At 35.2% G+C, this 22,831-nt stretch overlaps 2 protein-coding genes across 2 annotated transcripts; both read right to left on the bottom strand.

Annotated features, from left to right (window-relative positions):
- Positions 1 to 1,426: 1,426 nt before the first annotated feature.
- On the bottom strand, positions 1,427 to 13,269 carry ttll12 (tubulin tyrosine ligase-like family, member 12). Its single transcript, XM_016266775.1, has 9 exons — positions 13,259 to 13,269; positions 12,512 to 12,710; positions 11,430 to 11,589; positions 8,621 to 8,703; positions 5,096 to 5,307; positions 4,621 to 4,702; positions 4,473 to 4,541; positions 2,708 to 2,846; positions 1,427 to 1,608 (listed from the first exon to the last, which is right to left on the bottom strand). Exons 1-9 carry the CDS (start codon positions 13,267 to 13,269, stop codon positions 1,457 to 1,459), a joined length of 1,107 nt encoding a protein of 368 aa, XP_016122261.1. The 3' UTR covers positions 1,427 to 1,456.
- On the bottom strand, positions 13,205 to 21,744 carry LOC107580453 (patatin-like phospholipase domain-containing protein 2). The gene is made up of 8 exons (XM_016266157.1): positions 21,467 to 21,744; positions 19,526 to 19,758; positions 17,287 to 17,352; positions 15,774 to 15,983; positions 14,631 to 14,691; positions 14,320 to 14,520; positions 14,097 to 14,229; positions 13,205 to 13,439 (listed from the first exon to the last, which is right to left on the bottom strand). Exons 1-8 carry the CDS (start codon positions 21,651 to 21,653, stop codon positions 13,328 to 13,330), a joined length of 1,203 nt encoding a protein of 400 aa, XP_016121643.1. The 5' UTR covers positions 21,654 to 21,744; the 3' UTR covers positions 13,205 to 13,327.
- Between the last annotated feature and the right edge of the window lie 1,087 nt (positions 21,745 to 22,831).

A 22,831-nucleotide genomic window follows, 5' to 3' on the forward strand; every position in this document is an offset into this window, starting at 1 on the left:
TGAAACTGTAGGCTTCCACACAGACTGGCGCTGCACACACATCAACATATCTCTGCATGAGAAGCGTTTATTAGACGAGGAAGGGCGGGGTCTCAAAATTAAAGATAAAAGATGCAAAATAAGGCCAGCAGGGGTCACTCATTCTTCATTAAATAAATAACAAACAGTTAATTCTGGCGAAATACATAAAACATGAAACAGGTTTGATGCTATATTATTGATTGTTTATGTTGCTAAGGGTGTTGCTCAGTGATACACAGAACCATTGGGTGAAGCGGTCAAAGCCGTGCTGTATCGTGAATAAAACACAGCTGCTGACCAATCAGAATCGAGGAATGGAACTAACCGTTTTATAAGATTCTTTTTATTGGTACTCTTCATATTCATATTAATGTTACTTATACATGAATTATTACCCATTTTATTTAATTTATATTCACATTCCGTAGACATAGTAGGCCTATATTTTTGGTGTTGGTTTTTGCGTGAGAATGTTTCTATGGGGAGACTGTTCTCTGAATTCTTATTTTGTGGTACTAGATGTTCTTTCTAAAAGCTGCATTTACAAGATGATATTTGAAGATTGCTAGCTCTGCTGTTTCTGCTCGCAGGGTATCAAAACCACAACTCGTATCGCTATATTTATCTGACTTTACCTATTGTATTTCACAGGTCGTGCCTACGTGACCTAGTCCTGACCCAGCCTGGGGGGTTGGGTGTATAGCAAGATTTAGATTAGTGACACAATGGATACGTTCGTTTGACATTCATTCATCAGACATAAACATGTTAGTTCTCCTGCCTATATGTGACCCTGGACCACAAAACCTTAAATCGAAAGTCTTAAGTCGCTGGGGTATATTTTTAGCAATAGCCAAAAAAACATTGTATGGGTCAAAATTATCGATTTTTCTTTTATGCCAAAAATCATTAGGATATTAAATAAACATATTTTGTAAATTCCCTACCGTAAATATATAAAAACTTAATTTTTGATTAGTAATATGCATTGCTAAGAACTTCATTTGGACAACTTTAAAGGCGATTTTCTCAGTATTTAGGTTTTTTGCACCCTCAGATTCCAGATCTTCAAATAGCTGTATCTCTGCCAAATAGTGTCATATCCTAACAAACCATACATCAATGGAAAGCTTATTTTCCATTAAGAAAGCACTAATTTATTCAGCTTTCAGATGATGTATAAATCTCAATTTCGAGAAATTGACCCTACTCACCTACTCAATTTATAATTTTTATTTAAATAAATTACAATTTTATTGCAAGACTTTGTTTGCTTGGATCTCATCGCATCAGCCACTTAAATCAAAAGTAAAATTCACACATCCTTCATTAAAAAACCTGTAAGTGATTCATCAGTGTAACTGCTGCATGAAGAAAAAAAAGTGACAAAAACTGTTAAAGGGGTGTTAGTCATCTTTATTTTAGTGCAAGTTGGTCATAAAATTTGAGTGACAGGACACTGTTCTATCTGATCCAGGAACAGTGTTTGGAACATGTGGTCGTAAAACTTGGGATGATAACGACAGGCCCGCTCACAGTCTGGGCAAAAATTCACCTCCAGTATTTGAGGCTGTATCACACGTTCTCCTGAAAAAAAAAAGGATTGATCTATGTGATTTATGAAGTTTAACTGATGTTATTCCTTTGTCTTTTTTACTGGTAAGTATGTTATGGAAGTCCGTTTCTGCCACTGAATAAAAAAAAAAGTAAAGTTAATTGTTTTTTTTTCATCTCACAATTCTGAAAGTTTAAGTCAGAATCGTGGGTAGGCCTGTTGCAATAATCAATATATCGACTTATCGCGCAATATATGTACATGACCTCAATCATTTTTGGTGACGCAATATATCGCTCATTATATTTACTTAAAAATTAATGTCACCATGTTTTGTACATTTCACTTGTGCCTTTGTGTTTTGCAGCTTCTCGTACATAACGTGGTGTAGTCAAGAGGTGCTCGCTCAAATTAAAAAAATGCTTCTACAAACAAAGTTTCATCTGCAGATATGGTCTTGTTTAGGGATCTGTGTCTTTATGCATATGGACATCTGACTGCTAAGTAGTGATTGTGTTTTTCAGCAAGTGTGCGCACCCTTAATTTACAGAGAAAAGATGGTCAGGCAAAAATCTGTAGATGGAAAAAATCTCCATACAAGTTCTTTGTGCATTTTTCTTTTTTTTGTTAGAAAATGTTTATTTAGTATTTCAGGGTTTTTAAGGTATCAAATATTTTGATACTTAATTTACATGATCTAAATATTCTTAAAAATTAAATGTTTGTTGTCATTTGGAAGTGTGTAGGCCTTCTTGCATTATGCTGTTACATTATGATTATGTATTCTTTGGCATAAAATGGTCTTTAAAATGACAATAATATCGCTTATCACAATTATATCTGGGGCAATATATCGCACAACAAAAAGGTTTTATCGTGACAGGCCTAATCTTGGGATAAAAAGTTGCAATTACTTAAATTTTTTTATTCCGTTGCGGAAACAAGCTTTAATGGTACGTTCTACGTCTTATCCCATGACATGTCCTTGCTCCGTTTTTGATTTGGGTAAACATGTTTTGTTTATTGAACTGATCTCCTAAACAAAAATCAAAGTAAAATGTATTCTGAATTTTTGAATTCATGCAGCATGGCTATTAGAGAGAGTGTGATTTGACCGTCTACGGTATATACCTTCTGTCATCCGGTCCCATTTGAGCATGAGGTCAATGGCGTATATGGCTCTGGAGGATGGGTATGCACAGATCCCATATGGAGCAGGGCGGCAGGAAGCTGCTTGGAAGAGCTCTGAAAATGCTTTAAAGATATCCGCCTGCAACAAACAACATTTAAAATGACAACACATAGTGGAGCCTTTTAGATTATACTGAGAGTGCTAACCATAGATGTTTCTCTTTGTATGTGTACAAGATAAGCAAGAAGAAAAAGTGACAACTTTTGAGGTCTGGGACATGTTAAGCAAATGGATACTTTCACATGCTGGACACTATACAGTGACACCCGACTCGGAGGAAACTTAAGCAGGATCATGGGTGTACATGGTGAGATTTAGTTTAGTTTTGTTTAACCTTTAATATTTAAATAAAACGATTAGAGTTATTATAAGATTAAAATTTAAAGGAATATATTTTATATGCATAACAGATTTTTTCCAGCTGCTTTGGTACATCTCTTGATTAACCCTTAACATCTGCAAATTCTAACTTTTTCTATTTATACAAACAGCACAACACAATGGATTACGTGCAAAAGCCTGTAACTTACTCAAAATCCTCTGTTCATCTCTTAAAAATAAGTATTTATGTCAATGAATATATCAGTGCCATCAGTGGCCCTTTTTTCATCGGTCCTTGGCCTTTTCTGCTTCTTCCACTTTTTTGTTTCCCTAGCCTTCTACCACACATCCTTACTTCTCTTCTTTGTCCTGGCTTCGTTAACCCTGTTTGTTTTCTTATTGTTCTTCCATTGTCAGAAAATGTAACACTGTGTTGTGCTCTGACTATATATGCTTGCCAAATTAAGCTTCATGAGATGCACCTCCAAGTTATTATAAAGAACTGGTTCATCATTGGTTGATCTAATGTTTTACATTTCCCTTCACAAGTGGAATTCAAGATTCACCTGCACAAGTCATCAACTCGGGACGTATTTACAAAAGAGTCTAATGGAAATGAATAGAAAACATGCTTGACAGCTAGTTCAACCATTTTGCATTTAATGACTTACACAAAGAACTGAAACCAGTATAATATATTTTGATCAACAAGACATAAGCAATTGACAATGTAGGAAACAGCAGATATTAGTACATAATCATATGCATGAATGCACCAAAGCATTCTCAATTTATTCAAAAGAATAAGAAATTGCTTTTATGATGTGCACAAGTAACTGGATGATGAGGCTGTTAAACAAGTAGTTCTGAGAATTGTCCCGACAAAAACGGTAAAATATATAATATCCATTGTTATTCAAATGTTTGATATTTAAAATTTTTTTTAAGTCTCTTATTCTCACCAAGGCTGTGCTAATTTAATTAAACCGTATTAAAAGTATTGTTTTCTGTATAATTAAACGTATTATACAACTGTGAGGGACATTTTTTACATGTAATCATATTCAAATTAATCGTAAAATCAGTTGATCATAAATGATAACTAACGTTTCACTTTTTTCTGAATAAAAGTATTAATTCCCCCCCCACCAAAAAACCCTAAATGGCTAAATACATTGTTTTATTGTGAAAATAAACTGGAAAATAAAAACGTGATATCTGAGGTGAGAAGCCCTTTAGAAATCTGTGCAGGAATACTGATGATATACACAGCTGAATACGTTTTGGAAAAGGGGAAAAATTTTAACAACATAACCACTGTATGCTCCACTGTATGCTGTTGTGTAGATGGACAGACTGAAAATGAAGTGCATAAAGCCATACCTCAACCTGTTTCCATGGATACTGCGGATACTGGCTCTCAAACATGGGGATAAATTCATCATAGTGAATCTGACCGGAAACAAAACCATCAGTGATCTGAGATCAGCTCTACAGAGCCAAGCATACAGTCTGAGCAGAGTTTTTGTACCTGTTTGAGCTGCACATCAGCAGCGTAGTTCATCACAGTGTAGTGCTTCTGATAGTCATCAAAGTGATCCAGCGAGAAAGGTCTGGAGAGAAAGACAAGCATCTTAATAGTTAGGTATGCAGACATGGTGTTATATGCTCAATGTAAAAGCATAGAAACAAGTTTGCTAATATGATGACAATTTCCAAGTGTTAGGTCTCAGTGTTGGAGAATAATTAATAAAAAAAAAAATCTTTATTCTTTCCCATTCTCATACAAGCTAAATTCTTGTTAGCAATAAACTTGATTTATATAACAAAACATGCTTAGCATCAGGATATTCATTGCGGTCATCTCCCTAACTTCAGCTGACCTGGATTCCCACAGTTTTTCAATTATTTCAACTGTGACCAAGTATATTATTGCATGACATTTATATTATTTGCTCAGGATAAAGGGTTTTCGGGTATGTCTACAGGATGTAGATAATGTTTACTTGTTAGCAAAACGCAGCCAGAAGACATCATATGAATAAAGACGCAGAGGTTCCACAGAGCGCAGCAGCACCATGTAGCGGATGTCAAACTTCACCATGCCCACCTCCTCTCTGTGAAACAGCACAGGGTCCTCCAAGTACTTACTCACCACCTGAGAGAGACACAAACAGGTTAAGTCCTGATGGGTATGAAGGAACATATCTAATGTCATCTGATATTATTGCTTTTGCAATTTTGCACAGGCATTGTAGAAAGAAAATTCTCATATAATATTCATTTTTAGAAGCTTATTCGCATTTACTGTGTATTCCACTGTAAAGTTTCTTCTTCTGATGTATTGTTATATGAATACTAAACTGAAAGGTATGTTCTGAGAAAATGTCACAATGACCTGCTTGTCCTTGCTTGCGGAGGAAAACAGGATAACATGAGAAAGCTGGGAGGATGCTACATGACAAATGAAACATATCAAGTGTTTATCTCGCTTTTTTAACTATATATGGCAAAATTAGGGAGACTGCTTGTGAAAACAATGGGCCAAATCAGAGAAGCATGCTCACTTGTCTTGGTCACACATTCGGCAGGACTCACTGCTGTACTGTTTGACCTTCTTGCAAGAATAATCATTTTAAAAGGCTCTGTCTCTGACCGTGTAAGACCGTCAAAAACGATTTTTCCCACAACAACATATACAGCAAAAACACACTTCAGACACATACATTAACAGTCACAGTAATAATGTGAAATATAATCACAATTTAAACTGTTGTCTTTTTAAATATATTTTAATATGCAATTTGTTCTTGTGATGTCAAAGCTGAATCATTACTCCAGTCTCCAGTGTCACATGATCCTTCAGAAATCATTCTAATATGCTGATTTGGTGCTCAAGAAACATTCTGATCTGCCTTTTATTAACCATTTCCAGGAACCAAAGGGTTCCCCAGGGACATATATTTCATATGTCTTCTTTTACTCTTTTAATCTTTTACTTTCAACATCCCCAACACCATTCACTGTTCTCAATTGGAAATCACCTTAAATCAGAGTCACTGTCACAGGCCCTTCAATATGCTAATGGCTTTCATAATAACCAAATTACTTTCTACAATTGTTTAATATATGTTAGACAAAAATATTCCAATATGCATATACTAAATCTAAGAAGATACTTTAATAGGAAAACATCGTAACACTGCACAATAAGGTTTGTAAAGGGCGATGCCATTTTGATGTAAACAAAAGAAGTGCTTTAAAATTATGTAAGAAATACTTTAAACATGCTGTAAGAAGTGCTGTTCACTTGAAGAAATGATTGGATGTTCTTGGCTTGGTTTAAAAGTTACTATGTATTTGACTTCCTTTGCTTAAAATTACGCAAAGCAAAAACAATTACGACAAAGACTACTGAGAACAAAAATTAACACGAGAAGGTGGACACAATGTAGTCGACAAAGGAATTACTTATTTTATAAAAGGAATAGCATAGCACAAAATTATGTAGTTATGTGTTTTACATTAAAGGTGCAGTAGTTAGTACTTCTTTCTTCCTCGAGTCTGTGTGAGGAGGTTGCTTTATCTCCATGTTTTGTTTCAGTGCCTTGGACATATAGTCTGCCTGAAGGGACTGTTAACTGTTTTGCAAAGAATGTGACTGAGACCAAGCCAATAGACTTTAATCAGGGCAGCTGAAGATTATTTTTTTGACAGGAATGAAGTACAGTGTGTTCAATGGATTGTTCTGTTTTTTAAAAGAATAGTTCACCCAGAAATGAAAATTTGCTTTAAATTTACTCACCCTCGGGCTATCCAAGATGTAGATGAGTTTGTTTCTTCATCAAAACAGATTTGGACAAATTTAGCATTACATCACAAATTAATCCTCTGCAGTGAATGGGTGCCGTCAGAATGAGTCCAAACAGCTGATAAAAACATCACAGTAATCCACACAACTCCATTCCAACAATTAATGTATTGTGCTTATAAGAAACAAATCCATAATTAAGGCATTTTAACTTTAAAGCTTTGCTTCTGGCCAAAATACCATAATCCATAATAACCCTTAATTTAGTGTTTAAAAAATAGCATCAAAATCCACCAACATATTTGTTTAGAACTGTTTTCACTTGTAAACAGTGTTTGATATGTGCATATTTCTCTCCTGATTCAGACTAGATGCTTTTTTCCACTGGAGAAAGCAATATTATGGATAGAGGAAGTAACAATTTTAAGGGTAACACTTTACTTGAAGGGGTGTGCATAAGACTGACATGACACCTTCATAATCATGACATGACACATGTCATGAATATGAAGGTTTTTTATGCATGTTTATGACAACTGTTATTAAGTGTCATTTGCTCAGTTATGTAATTTTTAATGCAAAGATGACATTGTTTGAGATGTCTTTGTTATGGGCTATGGTTAGGGGTAAGGGTAGGGGTAGGGTTAGGTAAACTAATGTCATATTTGCATTAAAAATGACAACTGAGCGAATGACACTTAATGACAGTTGTCATAAACATGCATAAAACCTCCTTCATCATGTCATGATTATGAAGGTGTCATGTCAGTCTTATGCACACCTCTTCAAGTAAAGTGTAACCATTTTAAGTTAAAAATTTCTTAATGATGGATTTGTTTTTTACTTTTCACTCCACAAGATGTTAATTGACAGACTGCACTGTAGTCATGTGGATTACTGTGATGTTTTTATCAGCTGTTTGAACTCTCATTGTGATGGCACCCATGTGATGAAATGCTAAACTTTTCCAAATCTGTTCTGATGAAGAAACTGTAGAAGATTTTTATTAATCAATATATTAATCAATCAAGTATAATCAAAGTGAATATAGTCATGTTTGCATTCTACTATTATGATCGTGTTTCTTGTATGTAAGGAGGCCTGCAGGAGAGTAATCAAGTTATTCTACTATTATGATCATATGTTTCCTGTTTGTATGGAGGACTGCAGGAGAATAAAATGTGTTCATTGTAAGGGAGTAGAAGGACTGTGTATGAAATGTATTAAACACACCTTGAGGAAAAACTATATAAAGAGTGTGCAGACACTCATGTTTGTCAGCAACTGCATGCAATGTAAGATATTACATTAAGACATAGAGGTCTGGGTGGGGCGGATGCATTAAATACATGAATTTTTTCCAGAATTTCCATGTGTGTTTTCCCCCCCATAATTAATCACACCAAATTAATGTCTTAAATCAACAGCCCTATTGACAAACATTATACTAGGATGACCATACGTCCTCTTTTCCACAGACATGTCCTAGCCAGGATTTATATATTGCCCAAAATGTTCAGTTTTGGCTTAGCTATCGTTGATGTGCTCTTTACAGTCCTCATACATTATATATGTACGGATATTTGCACTGTTTTAACCGTTCTCTGTAGATTCCATCTTCTTGCACACCATGACTGATTGATTATGTACTGTGAGAATATAAACCTGCTTTCAGTTCTCAATTAAATAGCAAAGTACTGGCTGTGTGTATTGTGCATACCACTTCTTCCCCTCCCTGGTCCTTATCCATGTCTGGAGACATAACATATCCCTTGGTACTCTGTATCCCTGAACATTCTTTACCTTGAAGGGGTGGATTATCAGATCTACGGCCACTTCCACTTATATGCTTTCAATATATATCTTCAATACATATTTAATCAAGTTAATAATCAGTATTTAACCAATTAGATTTAATTGATTGAATGATGTTTGACTATTAGTTATAACTTTAATCCACATTAGTACTCTAAGCCTTACTAGCCTGTGGTGTAATCCCCTTTGTTCCCTGTGGAGTTTTCAGGACAGATAGATAAGTATCTATTTGATCTTGTCATTCAAGACATAAAAAGAATGAGGTGTAGTATCTGTTCATTAAAGCATGCAGTGATTAAAGAGTTATCTTCCTGTTGAAGACGTAAGAAATCAATAGTAGATCTTCACTTCAGACCTGACAAAAGTGATCAAAAGGAGATTGTTTTCTTATTCAATGTATCATTTAAAAACAGCCAGATTTATCATTTCTACATAAACTTATCATTGAAAGCCTGTAATGTACACGAAGTTTCAAAAGTGTGGGGTCACATTTCTTTTAAAGAAATTAATACTTTTATTCATCAAGAAAGCATTAAATAAAGACATTTATAATGTTACAAAAGTTTTCTATTATTTCAAATTAATTTCAAACTTTCTATTCAAAGAATCCTGAAAAATGTTTCACTGTTTCCACAAAAATCAATGTTATTTACATTGATAATAATAATAATAATACATTTTAGATACATATTTTAAAACATAAAAACAGCTATTTTCAATTGTAATAACATTCCATAATATTTCAAATTTAATAGTATTTAATGAACAACTGCAGTGTCGTATCAAATTCCATAGATCAAATTCCTATATGTATATATTGCTATACGAAAAGTGACAATAATGATCTCTCTTATGCTAGCCTATGTGATAAAGACAGAGAGAAAATGGACTGTAGTGACCTGGTGAACGGCACTGACCCTATAACAGGGAATCAAACGAGATAAAAAAGGAAATTGTTCATGAAAAGGCTAGGCATAAAAAGGAAAAAAGATAATGAAGGCATCTATAGACAAAGTTTGATTTTTTATGATGAAGAAATATATGGATAAACAGGAAAAGAATGTGGAGAATTAATTAGAAGTTGTTGTACAGTTGAGTACAAAAAAAGTTGAGTGACATGTGGATTGCCGCTGCTGTCAACACCGTCGAGCTAGGTGGGCGTGGTTTCAGCAACCAGCTCCCGTTTTTTTGCCCATTTTCGATTATACGGGAGTGACGCGCTGCCAAGATTGTGATGGCCGGCTCTGCCCACTTTAAGCTTTAAAAACGCTCTTCAGGAACCTACGGGTGACATCATGGACACTACGTCCATGATTTTATACAGTCTGTGTGGCACAAATCAAAAAATACTACTGACCTTAATGTGTATCAGTCATTCCTCTATTCATTCTCTGATAATGTCTCCACTGCTAAAAGGACATACTATCATAACAAAATTAACAATTCATCTAACTCTTGCATGCTCTTTAAAACATTTTCCTCCCTCCTTTGTCCTCCCCCTCCCCCTCCTTCATCAACTCTAACAGCTGACGACTTTGCCCCATTCTTCATTAATAAAATTAAAACCATCAGTGCACAATTTTCCACACCACAATCTGTCAAGCACATCTTACCAGCAAACATACACTCGTTCACATCCTTCTCTTCACTCTCTGAGGCAGAAGTCTCCAAACTCATCCTTTCTAATCATCCTACTACTTGTCTGCTTGATCCTATTCCATCTCATCTTCTTCAAGCAATTTCTCCTGCAGTTGTACCTACACTCACTCACATCATTACACATCCCTTCACACTGGGGTTTTTTTCCTCATTATTTAGACAGGCTTGTATAACCCCACTACTTAAAGGTGTCATATGATGTTGCTAAAAAGAACATTATTTGGTGTATTTGGTGTAATGAAATGTGTTTATGCAGTTTAAGGTTAAATCTTCAATACTTATCTTGCTGGATCTGTCCACTGCTTTTGACACGGTTAACCAGCAGATCCTCCTGCCAACCCTATTGGCAAAGGGCATCTTAGGAACCACACTCCAGTGGTTTGAGTCTCATCTCTCAGATAGGTCCTTCAAGATATCTTGGAGAGGTGAGGTGTCCAAGTCACAACATCTAACTACTGGGGTGCATACCACCACCTAAATTCATTATTTCAGATTTATGTGGCCTCTAAAGCTTGCGTTCTGTAAGTGAACGTCGCTTTATTGTGCCATCCCAAAGAGGCACAAAATCACTTTCACAGACTTTTAAATTAAATGTTACCTCCTGGTGGAATGACATGCCCAACTCAGTCCGAGCAGTTCATCTTCAAGAATCGGCTAAAAACACATCTATTCCATCTTTATTTGACCCTCTAACTCTAGCACTCTCTATTCTAATTCTATTCTTTATAAAAATAAAAATAAAACTTTTAGACTTGCACTCTATTTGATGATTCAGACACTATATGTTTTTGATTCAGAATAATTCGGTAACAAGTTTGACTGATTCATTAAAAGAAAAAAGAAAAAACAATTGAACGATGTGTTCACACTATACGTCATAAATGTCAAATGTATTTTGGAAAAGACATTTATATATTCTGGGTAGCGTATTCAGGGTGTCTGTATTTAATATCTGTCCTTTCACAACATTACATTTATATTAAAATGTACCTGAAAGCTGTGGTGCTCTGAAAATTACTTCAGGCTCTGTTACACATGTATTTTTTTGTGCATACCTCCATTCTCCAAGTCTTGCAGTGGCCACAGCACTGAGTAAGCGATCTGTTGTGGAGCGTAGAACAGAGGAGCCATACAGCAAGTTGGCTGGGAAGAGTGCTGAACCTGAGATCCAAATTCATCCATGATGTACCACACAGGAACCTTTTCTTCTGCAGACTGCAACATCGTCATTTTCATCAAACCAAATTCAGCACCAACATCATATCTCATAATGCACACTGGCATATTAAAGGAATAGTTCACCCAAAGATGATAATTTGCTGAAAATGCACTCTGCCTCAGATCATCCAAGATGTAGATGAGTTTCTTCGTTAGAACAGATTTAGAGAAATTTGCCATTACATCACTTGCTCACCATTGGATCCTCTGCAGTGAATGGGTGCCGTCAGAATGAAAGTCTAAACCTGATAAAAACATTACAATAATCCACACCACTCCAGTGTGCGTTTCTAAGAAACAAAACCATTGTTACAGCATTTTAACGTGAAACCATCCCTTTTGGCTAAAATACCAGTACATAATTCATAATAACACTTCCTCCAGTGAAACCAAGTCTAAAAAAGTCTACCCCCTATTGTCCTCTCACATCAAAATCCATTGATATATTTGTTGAAAAATGTTTGACTGTTTTCTATTGTAAACAGTGCTGAATCTGTGCACATTTCTGTCCTAGATGAGATTACTTTTTCACTGGACAAAGCAATATTATGGATAAAAGACTCAGTATTTTCCGTATTTTAGATGGAAGCAATGGTTTGAAGTTAGAAATGCCTTGATGAATCTGTTCATTTCAAACACACAGCTTTTCACTTCACAAGATGTTAACTGATGGATTGTAGTTGTGTGGATTACTTGTGGAGTATTGTGATGTTTTTATCAGCTGTTTGGACTCTCATTCTGACGGCACCCATTCCCTGCAGAGGATCCACTTGTGTGAGATGTCATGCTATATTTCTCCACATGTGTTCTGATGAATAAACTAATTTACATCTTGGATGGCATGACAATGAGTACATTTTCAGCAAATATTTATTTTGGGGTGAAACATTCCTTTAATATGATTTTCTCCTTTTCTTACCCCCTGGGAAAGCTGATAGGTTTGATTGTATTTCCACATGTTGTCCAGGACCAGATCCACGATGTCTGGATCAGGAGCCTCTCCGTGAAAAGGCAAACCCATCAGACTGGCCATCCGGATCAGCAGGCCAGGAATCTCCAGCAGCTGCTGCCGGGCGCTTTCCACCCGATACGTCCATGCGTGATCTACAAGAAATACACTACAAACCAAAAGAGAGAAAAATTACATATATTTTTCACATATTTTTGAACATGTACCATGGTATATATATATATAGACACCTGTCTATATAAGACCTTACAGCTCACAGTGCATGTCAGAGCAAATGAGAATCATGAGGCATTTTGATTTTGGCTGTTTTGTGGAAAAACATTGATCTCCTATTGCTTATTAGACTCTAGGTATAAAGTATCTTTCATGTGCCTATGTCAAACAGTAAATTAATAAACTTTTCAGATTTTTCAATTTTAGATTGCTGTGTAGTATCATCTAGATTTTCAGCATTAAATTATATCATGGGTGCCGTCAGAATGAGAGTTCGAACAGCTGATCTGAGCATATTTAAGCGATGGACTGTTTGGATTACTTGTGGGTTATTGTGATGTTTTTATCAGCTGTTTGGACTCTCATTGTGACGGCACCCAATCACTGCAGAGGATCCATTGGTGAGCAAAAGATGTAAAGCTACATTTCTCCAAATCTGTTCCGATGAAGTAACAAACTCAACTTGAGCTTGAGGTAGAGTACATTTTCAGCATATTTTCATTTTAGTTAACTATTCCTTTAATAGTTGTCTTGAATGATTCCTGAGGGATTTTACCAGCTCGTCTCTGACTCTGCACCTTTCCATGTCTGTCTATAAACACCGCCTGCTACCTCAGCAAGCCAGCGCACATCTGCAGGGACTTCTGGGATCCATTCCCAAAACCTTTCAAACACAAACAATGCTGTAATTAAAAACTCATCCGGATACAACATTGTGACATCCACACAAATATTTACAGTTGTGCTGCTTAATGTTTTTTTGCAAACTATAATACATTTTTTCAGGATTCCTTGACTAGAAAGTTCAAAAGAACAGCATTTATTTGAAATATTAATAGTTTGTAACATTATAAATGTCTTTACTGTCACTTTTGAATAATTGAATGCAACCTTGCTAAACAGAAGGTTTAACATTAACATTTAAAAGTCGTGGCCTAATGGTTAGAGAGTCGGACTCGTAACCCAAAGTTGCGGGTTCGAGTCTCGTACCGGCAGGGATTGTAGGTGGGGGGAGTGAACGTACACCTTCCACCTTCAATACCACGACTGAGGTGCCCTTGAGCAAGGCACCGAACCCCCAACTGCTCCCCGGGCACCGCAGCATAAATGGCTGCCCACTGCTCCGGGTGTGTGTTCACGGTATGTGTGTGTTCACTGCTCTGTGTGTGCACTTTGGATGGGATAAATGCAGAGCACTAATTCCGAGTATGGGTCACCATACTTGGCCACATGTCACGTCACTTATAAATATTACTGACCCCAAACTTTTGAATAGTAGTGTATTAAAAGAGATGAGCGAATGTTAAATGATGATATTGACCTCTGAGCTGCAGAGTACACTGACTCCACTGGCAGCGTGTACGGCATCAGCATGTAGGACGCCACACGCAGTGGCAGCAAACCAGTCACCTGAGCCAGCAGACCGTGCTTTTCTCTGCAGGCGTCGCAAAAAACTGCAAACACATGCACATAGTAGAGTATGAAATAGTCACATTATAAAGTACATTCATCAGCTTTAAAAGTACATTTAAGTATAACTCTACCTTTCTTAATGGGGGTTGGCAGGTTATTGACAAGCTGCTCGTCCAACCACCAGTGGTGTTTTCTCAAGAGGCGGAGTCTCCGCAGCACCCACTCTTTTCTGGTTTCCATCACGACTGGATTACTATTGCCTGGGCAGCAGCAGGTGGGCGTGGTCTGAATCAGAGCCATGTCTGCTCTTGGACATGCCGCCTGTAGCAAATCTATAAAGAGACATGACCGTTATCTTCTAAACCACAGCACATATCACATTTGGCATAACGCATGAATGAACATTAGAGATAAAGTGACATGAAAGATAAAAAGTGCTCACTGTTTTCCTGGAGAAATCGGAGGGCGTCTTTATATCCACTTTGACACATTTCTGCCAGCACCTGCCAATCATATGCACAGACATTTAATTGAAAGATATGATTTAATTAGTTATTGTGTTGTGCTGACCTTCCTGGTCAGAAAAGACCGGCGTTTTTAAAAATCTCTTATTATACTATATTATCACCAAATCTTGGATTACATTTTTATGTCAACATGTTTTCTTTCAGTTAGCACAGGTTTGTATGCCTTTTTTTGGAACTGATAGCTCATAGGCCTCATTGATCTTGAGTTTATGCACCTCGGTTTTTGAGTGAAAAAAGCATTATTTGTGGACAATTTTGGCAATGTTCACACAAAAACTGAAGTGCATTAGCTCAGATCAGTGAAACATATTATATGACTGGAAAAAATCATGACTGAAACACAACATGAGGGTTAAATGACGCTTAGATAACTATGAACATGAGTGACTCATATTAAATAGGTCAAATACTATAGGGATTTTCATACTACACTTTAAATCATTTAAAACCAAATAGAAATGACAGAAATTATCACGACAAGTTAAAAGGATGAAAACTAAGATGTTGTTATCCACCTTATTTTTCAACATGGAAGTAAGAAGTTTTCTGTGAATGTGCGAGACTTCCGGTTCATTAGCCGCTGTAGGGAAATAATGAGAAGAAGAATAAATGGTAAAACTGTTTGCACTACAAACCAGTGTGTTCATAATTAAGATAATACATTCAAATAATACGGTAAGACACACCAGTTTGCAATATCAAGCAGCAAAACAAGCTGTTTTGTACAGCTAAATATAGCTGGAAGTGGATGAGACCGGAAGCCGGACACATAAAATTGACAAATGGCCGCACCCGCTCTTACGGGAAAAATAAGGTAGATAAAACAAATGAAATTATCTGAAAGATCCGTCAAGTGAGATCCTAATCTGACAGCAAATAATTCAGTTTGAAGGGCTTAAGGACAGACAAATAAACATGAGGCATTTAACGGCAGGCTTCTCAAAGGCAAAATAAAGACAGTGATTGTGTAACTGCACTGCAGCTCATGCATACCACTCTTACTTCACTTAGGCATGTGAATGTGTGTGTGTGTGTGTGTGTGTGTTTGGTGTTCTTACTTTAGGCTCTGGGGGAAACAAAGCTTTGCTCAGTCTGTACATGTTGTCTAGATTGACTTGTATGCTGGTGTTTGTGAAACGCAGTTCGTGGAAGCTGGTGGAATTGTCTTTTGGACAGATGTCACTCTCTCCTGAGAATGGAGAAACGGTGATGGTGTTCTTCATCTCAGACTGGGGCAGATTATCACTGATCCCACCATCCACATAACGCTGATGAGAAAGAAAAAGGGAGAAATATGTACTTTTAAGTTTCACTGATAATTGAGAATGAAGTAAAAATTACATTATTATAATTATATTACATGATTATATTATCTATCTATCTATCTATCTATCTATCTATCTATCTATCTATCTATCTATCTATCTATCTTCTTACATGTATTTTATGTAGGTTTATATATATAAAACAAATATTACATGCAGTCTCTATTAATATACAATATAATAGCTTAAAATAATTTTAGCATAGTATGTCAAGATTACCCACAAACATTTACTTTGCCTCTCTTCTACTGTTCTTTTCAAGTTTCAAAGGCACACAAATGTTTTTAAATAAAAGAGCTTAAAGACCCACTTTTTTCATTTGTAATTTTTAAATATTAAATTTATAATATTTAAAAATATATAACCACACATCCATCTTAAACCATCCGGCCTTTCTAGTGATTAAATGATAGCTAGCCAGACAGCAATACTTTCTTGATCCCTGAAGGATGGGAATGTATTGTTTGTAATGAGTCAATTGGGAATTGCAGGCTATTGCAAATGACAGAGTGGCTCAGTTGAGGGTGGGCTGATTCAGGACTGACCAGCAGTAAGTGGTGGTGTGATCAGACCAAAAGACTTGCATAACAGCCTTTATTTGTCCTTTAATAGGTCAACTTCACAGCCAAACTCTCCTCAATGAATTACTAGTCACAGCTTAATCTACTTAAAGTTTTGATAGATTCATTAATCTGGGTTAATTTTTCAATGCAAGCTATGATTAGTAACTGGTATGTATATGAATACAGTATCATCTGTATTACCGAATAAAGTTGAGGAACGTAAAGAAACAATTATTCCATGTAATAACCAAATAATGAACAGCACTGGGTTGTAAATGTTCATACAAACAGAGCTGAACGTTTATTCGAACTGTTTGGCCTCTCAGCTATTTCTATACTGCACACTGATGTCTCCTCCCCTTTCTAAAGAACAAGTACACAATGTACAGGCTATGGGGATGAGGCTGGGTTTATTCAGACACATTGAGTAACAGTTCTTCAAGAAAATCTTGATCAAAACCATAAGCATATTTAATTCTCTTATTGAGGCCAGTGTTAATTCAGTGTGCCCCAGTGACTGAATTCTTTGAAGTAAGTGCAATGAACTCTTGTTGCAATGTCCTAATTCTCCCATGTGAAATAAATCCAACTTTGCAGCCGTGTCTCCTCATACAATGCCTCTTGGAATGGCTCAGGTTAAAAAATGACATCACATCAGTAAAGTTATGAACTTTAATATTTACCACACCACGGAAGGCAGGAGGGATTAAACCACAATATACAGGAATGAAACAGCTGCAAATAAGAGCCTGGAAATGAAGAAAAAATATCAAGTGAAAACAGAGAGAGAAAGTGAAGATACAGTGTTATTTTAGTATTATTTATATAGTATTACAGTTTTTATTAATATTTAATAGTAATTAGTTATTAGTATTTATTATTATTATATATATATATTTTTTCATTTTAGTTTATGTTTAGCTATGTGTAGTTATGTGTATATTTTGTTATGTGCTATTGTTATTTTTTATTACTTTTTAAAAATATTTCTATTTAGCTTTCATTTATTTTTCTTTCAGTTTTAGCCATTTTAGTATTTCAACTTAAACATATATTTTTATTCAGTTAGTTGCCCAATCAACACTTCTAATTTTCATTTAAGTTTTTTATTTGATTTTTTTCATTGAATATGTTTTATTTGATTTGATTTCTGCCTTATTTCAATTAACAAAACACTATTTTCAATAGATTCTTTTTAATAAATAACTTAGTTAACAACAACAACAACACTGAGCTAAAGCAAACAGTAAATCTGCAGGTATTTTAAATTGACCTTATTTTTAAGGAACATTTATCAGAAGACAGAGAATTATTGTGATATGTCATGTTATGGCCCCATTTAATCATTTTCATGTAGATAAAGGTATATAAAAGTGGGTTATCAGAGTAATATAAAGTGGTGACCTCAAATTCTGAGTTGTTTCTATGGTAACGAAATTCTCTAACCTGGATGAGTTCGTCTTTGGAGCTGAAGTCTGACACCAGAACGTTTTGCCCGTCCATGACGCGTGTGAGGGACACACACAGTCGACCAGAGGCCAGCGTGTGTGCATTGGACGGCAGGTCGCGATACAAGCCTCCACGTATCACCTTGACTATGTTGAATGTTGGGTGCAAAGGGCCCAGATTACGCTTCCGTGCCTCCTTGGCAACATTAATAACATCTTCACAACACTTCTCTAAATCAGTGGAAAGAAACAGACACAAATAATGAATTAAGCAATACACAGGCAAGATGAAAAGGAAGTCGAGAAAATAAGATGAACAAAAAATTACTGTAATGCAGATATTTTTTTATATTTTTTTATTGATTTAGTCATTTAGCAGACACTTTTATCCAAAGCGACTTACAAATGAGGACAATAAAAGCAGTCAAAACTAACAAAAGAGCAACAATATATAAGTGTAAATGACAAGTCTCGGTTAGCCTAACGCAGTACACGTAGCAAGGTGTGTATATATATATATATATATATTATACACACACACATATACACACACTCACACAAAGAAAAACAAGTAGATAGAATAGAAAAAATAGTCCTCTATGGCCCGCCTCTCTCAAACGCTTCGTTTTCTACAAAGTCCCTCCTTCCGACAAGCGCAGTCTGCTCTGATTGGCCAGCTGACCCAGTGCACTGTGATTGGCCGAACACCGCAAGCACTCGTCGGAAATGTAACCAATATACAGGAATGAAACAGCTGCAAATAAGAGCCTGGAAATGAAGAAAAAATATCAAGTGAAAACAGAGAGAGAAAGTGAAGATACAGTGTTATTTTAGTATTATTTATATAGTATTACAGTTTTTATTAATATTTAATAGTAATTAGTTATTAGTAACTTATTAGTATTTATTATTATTATATATATATTTTTTTTTCATTTTAGTTTATGTTTAGCTATGTGTAGTTATGTGTATATTTTGTTATGTGCTATTGTTATTTTTTATTACTTTTTAAAAATATTTCTATTTAGCTTTCATTTATTTTTCTTTCAGTTTTAGCCATTTTAGTATTTCAACTTAAACATATATTTTTATTCAGTTAGTTGCCCAATCAACACTTCTAATTTTCATTTAAGTTTTTTATTTGATTTTTTTCATTGAATATGTTTTATTTGATTTGATTTCTGCCTTATTTCAATTAACAAAACACTATTTTCAATAGATTCTTTTTAATAAATAACTTAGTTAACAACAACAACACTGAGCTAAAGCAAACAGTAAATCTGCAGGTATTTTAAATTGACCTTATTTTTAAGGAACATTTATCAGAAGACAGAGAATTATTGTGATATGTCATGTTATGGCCCCATTTAATCATTTTCATGTAGATAAAGGTATATAAAAGTGGGTTATCAGAGTAATATAAAGTGGTGACCTCAAATTCTGAGTTGTTTCTATGGTAACGAAATTCTCTAACCTGGATGAGTTCGTCTTTGGAGCTGAAGTCTGACACCAGAACGTTTTGCCCGTCCATGACGCGTGTGAGGGACACACACAGTCGACCAGAGGCCAGCGTGTGTGCATTGGACGGCAGGTCGCGATACAAGCCTCCACGTATCACCTTGACTATGTTGAATGTTGGGTGCAAAGGGCCCAGATTACGCTTCCGTGCCTCCTTGGCAACATTAATAACATCTTCACAACACTTCTCTAAATCAGTGGAAAGAAACAGACACAAATAATGAATTAAGCAATACACAGGCAAGATGAAAAGGAAGTCGAGAAAATAAGATGAACAAAAAATTACTGTAATGCAGATATTTTTTTATATTTTTTTATTGATTTAGTCATTTAGCAGACACTTTTATCCAAAGCGACTTACAAATGAGGACATTTTTTTAAAAGATATATTGAACATTCTTTTTTTTAAATCTTTGCTCTTGACAATACACACAATCTCTGAACCTGTAATAAACCAAAGGTTGATTAGAGTCTGAATAAGCTTTCTAGTTCAGATCCTAAACAAAAGTGAAAGAATGAAGTCATGCAGATATCACACAGACATGCACAAACAACAGCACACTTTACAGTTCTTGGTTCGATACTGCAACAAGAAAACCCATAGTTTGTCATTTAACTGACACGTTCATACAAAGTGACCCACTCTACACTTTCTACACTTTCCACTTGTCTTCCTCTGAGTCTTGCTTAATTACCCAGTGGAAACAGCGCCTGGATTACACACCCAGAGGATCAGCTACAAAATGAAATGCTATAATAAAATTCAGATAGCATAGTTCATTTTTTAAAAAGATATATTGAACATTCTTTTTTTTTAATCTTTGCTCTTGACAATACACACAATCTCTGAACCTGTAATAAACCAAAGGTTGATTAGAGTCTGAATAAGCTTTCTAGTTCAGATCCTAAACAAAAGTGAAAGAATGAAGTCATGCAGATATCACACAGACATGCACAAACATCACAGTTCAGAGTTCTTGGATAATACAACGAGAAAAACCCAATATTTTGGTTTGTCATTTAACTGACACTTTCGTACAAAGTGACCCACTATACACTTTCTACACTTTTTTGCTTAAATACCCAATGGAAACAGCTCCTGGATTACACATCCAGAGGAAGAGCTAAAAAATGAATGCAGACAGAATAGTTCAAATATTTTGGGCTTGAAAAAAAATGTGACATGAGAAATGAGGTCGTGAAATAAATAAGTTAACTGAAATAAATGTTAAATAATACTAAAATCACTAAAACTAAAAATGTATCAAAGCAATATAGAAATATATAAAAAATATTATAAAAGCACATAACAAAATTGAAACTGAAATTAAAATGAAAACTGAAAACATAAATATAAAAGCTAATTCAAAATATGAATAAATAAAAATACATTTGATTTGTTACACACCTTTCACGCTAAATGGATACTAGACTAGTATATAAATAATACTAAAATAACACTGCTTCAACAAAAACAATGGTGTTCACAGGTACATAAACTTAATAGCTAATTTGAGGTGTTTGCTCAAATTGTTACAAAAATATTTTAAATTTCATTTTAATATAATTTTGCATGTACTTTTCAGAATAATAAATAGATGACTATTACAGGACAACAGTAAACCTTTCTCTATATATAAATATTTATGTGTATTATATAAATATTTGTGTGTGTGTGTGCATTTTGTTATCTATTAACCATCTATTGAGTATCTATATTTAACCACCGCCCTAAATTAGTAACTTTCAAAGAGTAACTTTAACTTTTTTTAACTTTAAAAAACCACAATCACCAGAAGCTACAGAAGAATGACTCAAAAACCTAGTAAGCTGCGAACAAAGATATAATTTTGAAGTGTTCTTCTAGGCAGGGACTACCATGAGGTGATCTTCATACCTAAACATGCCTCGGTAGAGAGCACGGACGCAGTGAGAGCCCCCGCGGAGGCTCCGTAGATCTTGGTAGCCCCGCGGATGAGATACGGTGCTTGCTCCAGGAGACAGCTCGCGACACCGATGTGATAGATCCCTAAAAACCCGCATCCAGCGAACGAGAGATTCCACCCACCCTTTAAATCAAACATGACTGCTGCAAAATCTCAGGCTGCTCCTGCAGTAACTAACATCATATCTTCAGTAAAGGCGTTTGCCTGTCTGTATACAGTCTATGGTTGTGAGTTTTGCTCTTGCGTCTGACAGCACGGGAGCCAATAGGAAACAAAGAGAAATGCTGTTTGCAAATTCCTGAATAGGCGGGGCTATATGTGTGTGTATGTGTATATGTATACACATATACACATACTTTATATATATATATCCTCCTGAGACCCAGCTATGGAGTTTTTGCCTCTGTAGTGGACATTATATTTGAGTGAATTTCTCTGAGACCTCACATGTCACAGTTTTAAGTCTGGATGTCCTGTACAGACCACATTCAGGGCTTTCCAGAGATGCAAAATTATTGGCTGTTTCACCATGACCACTCCCTCTCCTTGGTTTTTAAAAATGGCTGACATTAATTTAGTGATACAATTGTACATCCTTATGGAAATATGATAATATTTTGTAATTATAATTTAAATCTGATTCATTTTCAAATTGTTTGTCATAAATCACCATCTCAGGAAAATGTTATGGGGTTTCAAATCAAAATATGACCTTCTGTTATGAAACAGGACATCATTTCATACATGTCCACTGTAGAGGACACCAGGACTAAAAGCATGTTTATTATACATTTTGGGAGACAAAAGAATTGAATAGGAAAACAAATTATGTATCAATATTCTTATGAAATATTAGATATTATTATGAAAATCTGGCCAATGACTACTCCCATTATTACACTTCTTTTTTCAACATGCTGTCCCAACAGCACTTTAATATGCAAATTAGATACAGTGTATAGATAACATTGTGCTTAATGGGAAAACCAGTTTATGGAATTTTTACACACATATTGCATAAAGCAAAATGGTATATCAAATCATTTTGTTATATATTGTATAACATAGTTGAGAACCATCCTTAAACAAAGTTAGTTATAAAAAAATCCTGAAACCTAAAAATTGATTGGCGATTAAAAAAAATTCCCATTGTTTTTGCCTTTTCATGTCTACTCTTGTCATTTTATTTTTAGAAAAACTGAGTCCTGGTGTCCTCTACAGAGGACATATCATAACTTATGAATAAAATATAATTTTTCAAAAATGTTATTTTACCATTTTTTCCTTATGCTCTAAACAATCTAGTTACATGAAAA

Source organism: Sinocyclocheilus grahami, unplaced genomic scaffold, assembly GCF_001515645.1.
Source record: "Sinocyclocheilus grahami isolate Dianchi unplaced genomic scaffold, SAMN03320097.WGS_v1.1 scaffold33.1, whole genome shotgun sequence".
Classification (NCBI taxonomy): domain Eukaryota; kingdom Metazoa; phylum Chordata; class Actinopteri; order Cypriniformes; family Cyprinidae; genus Sinocyclocheilus; species Sinocyclocheilus grahami.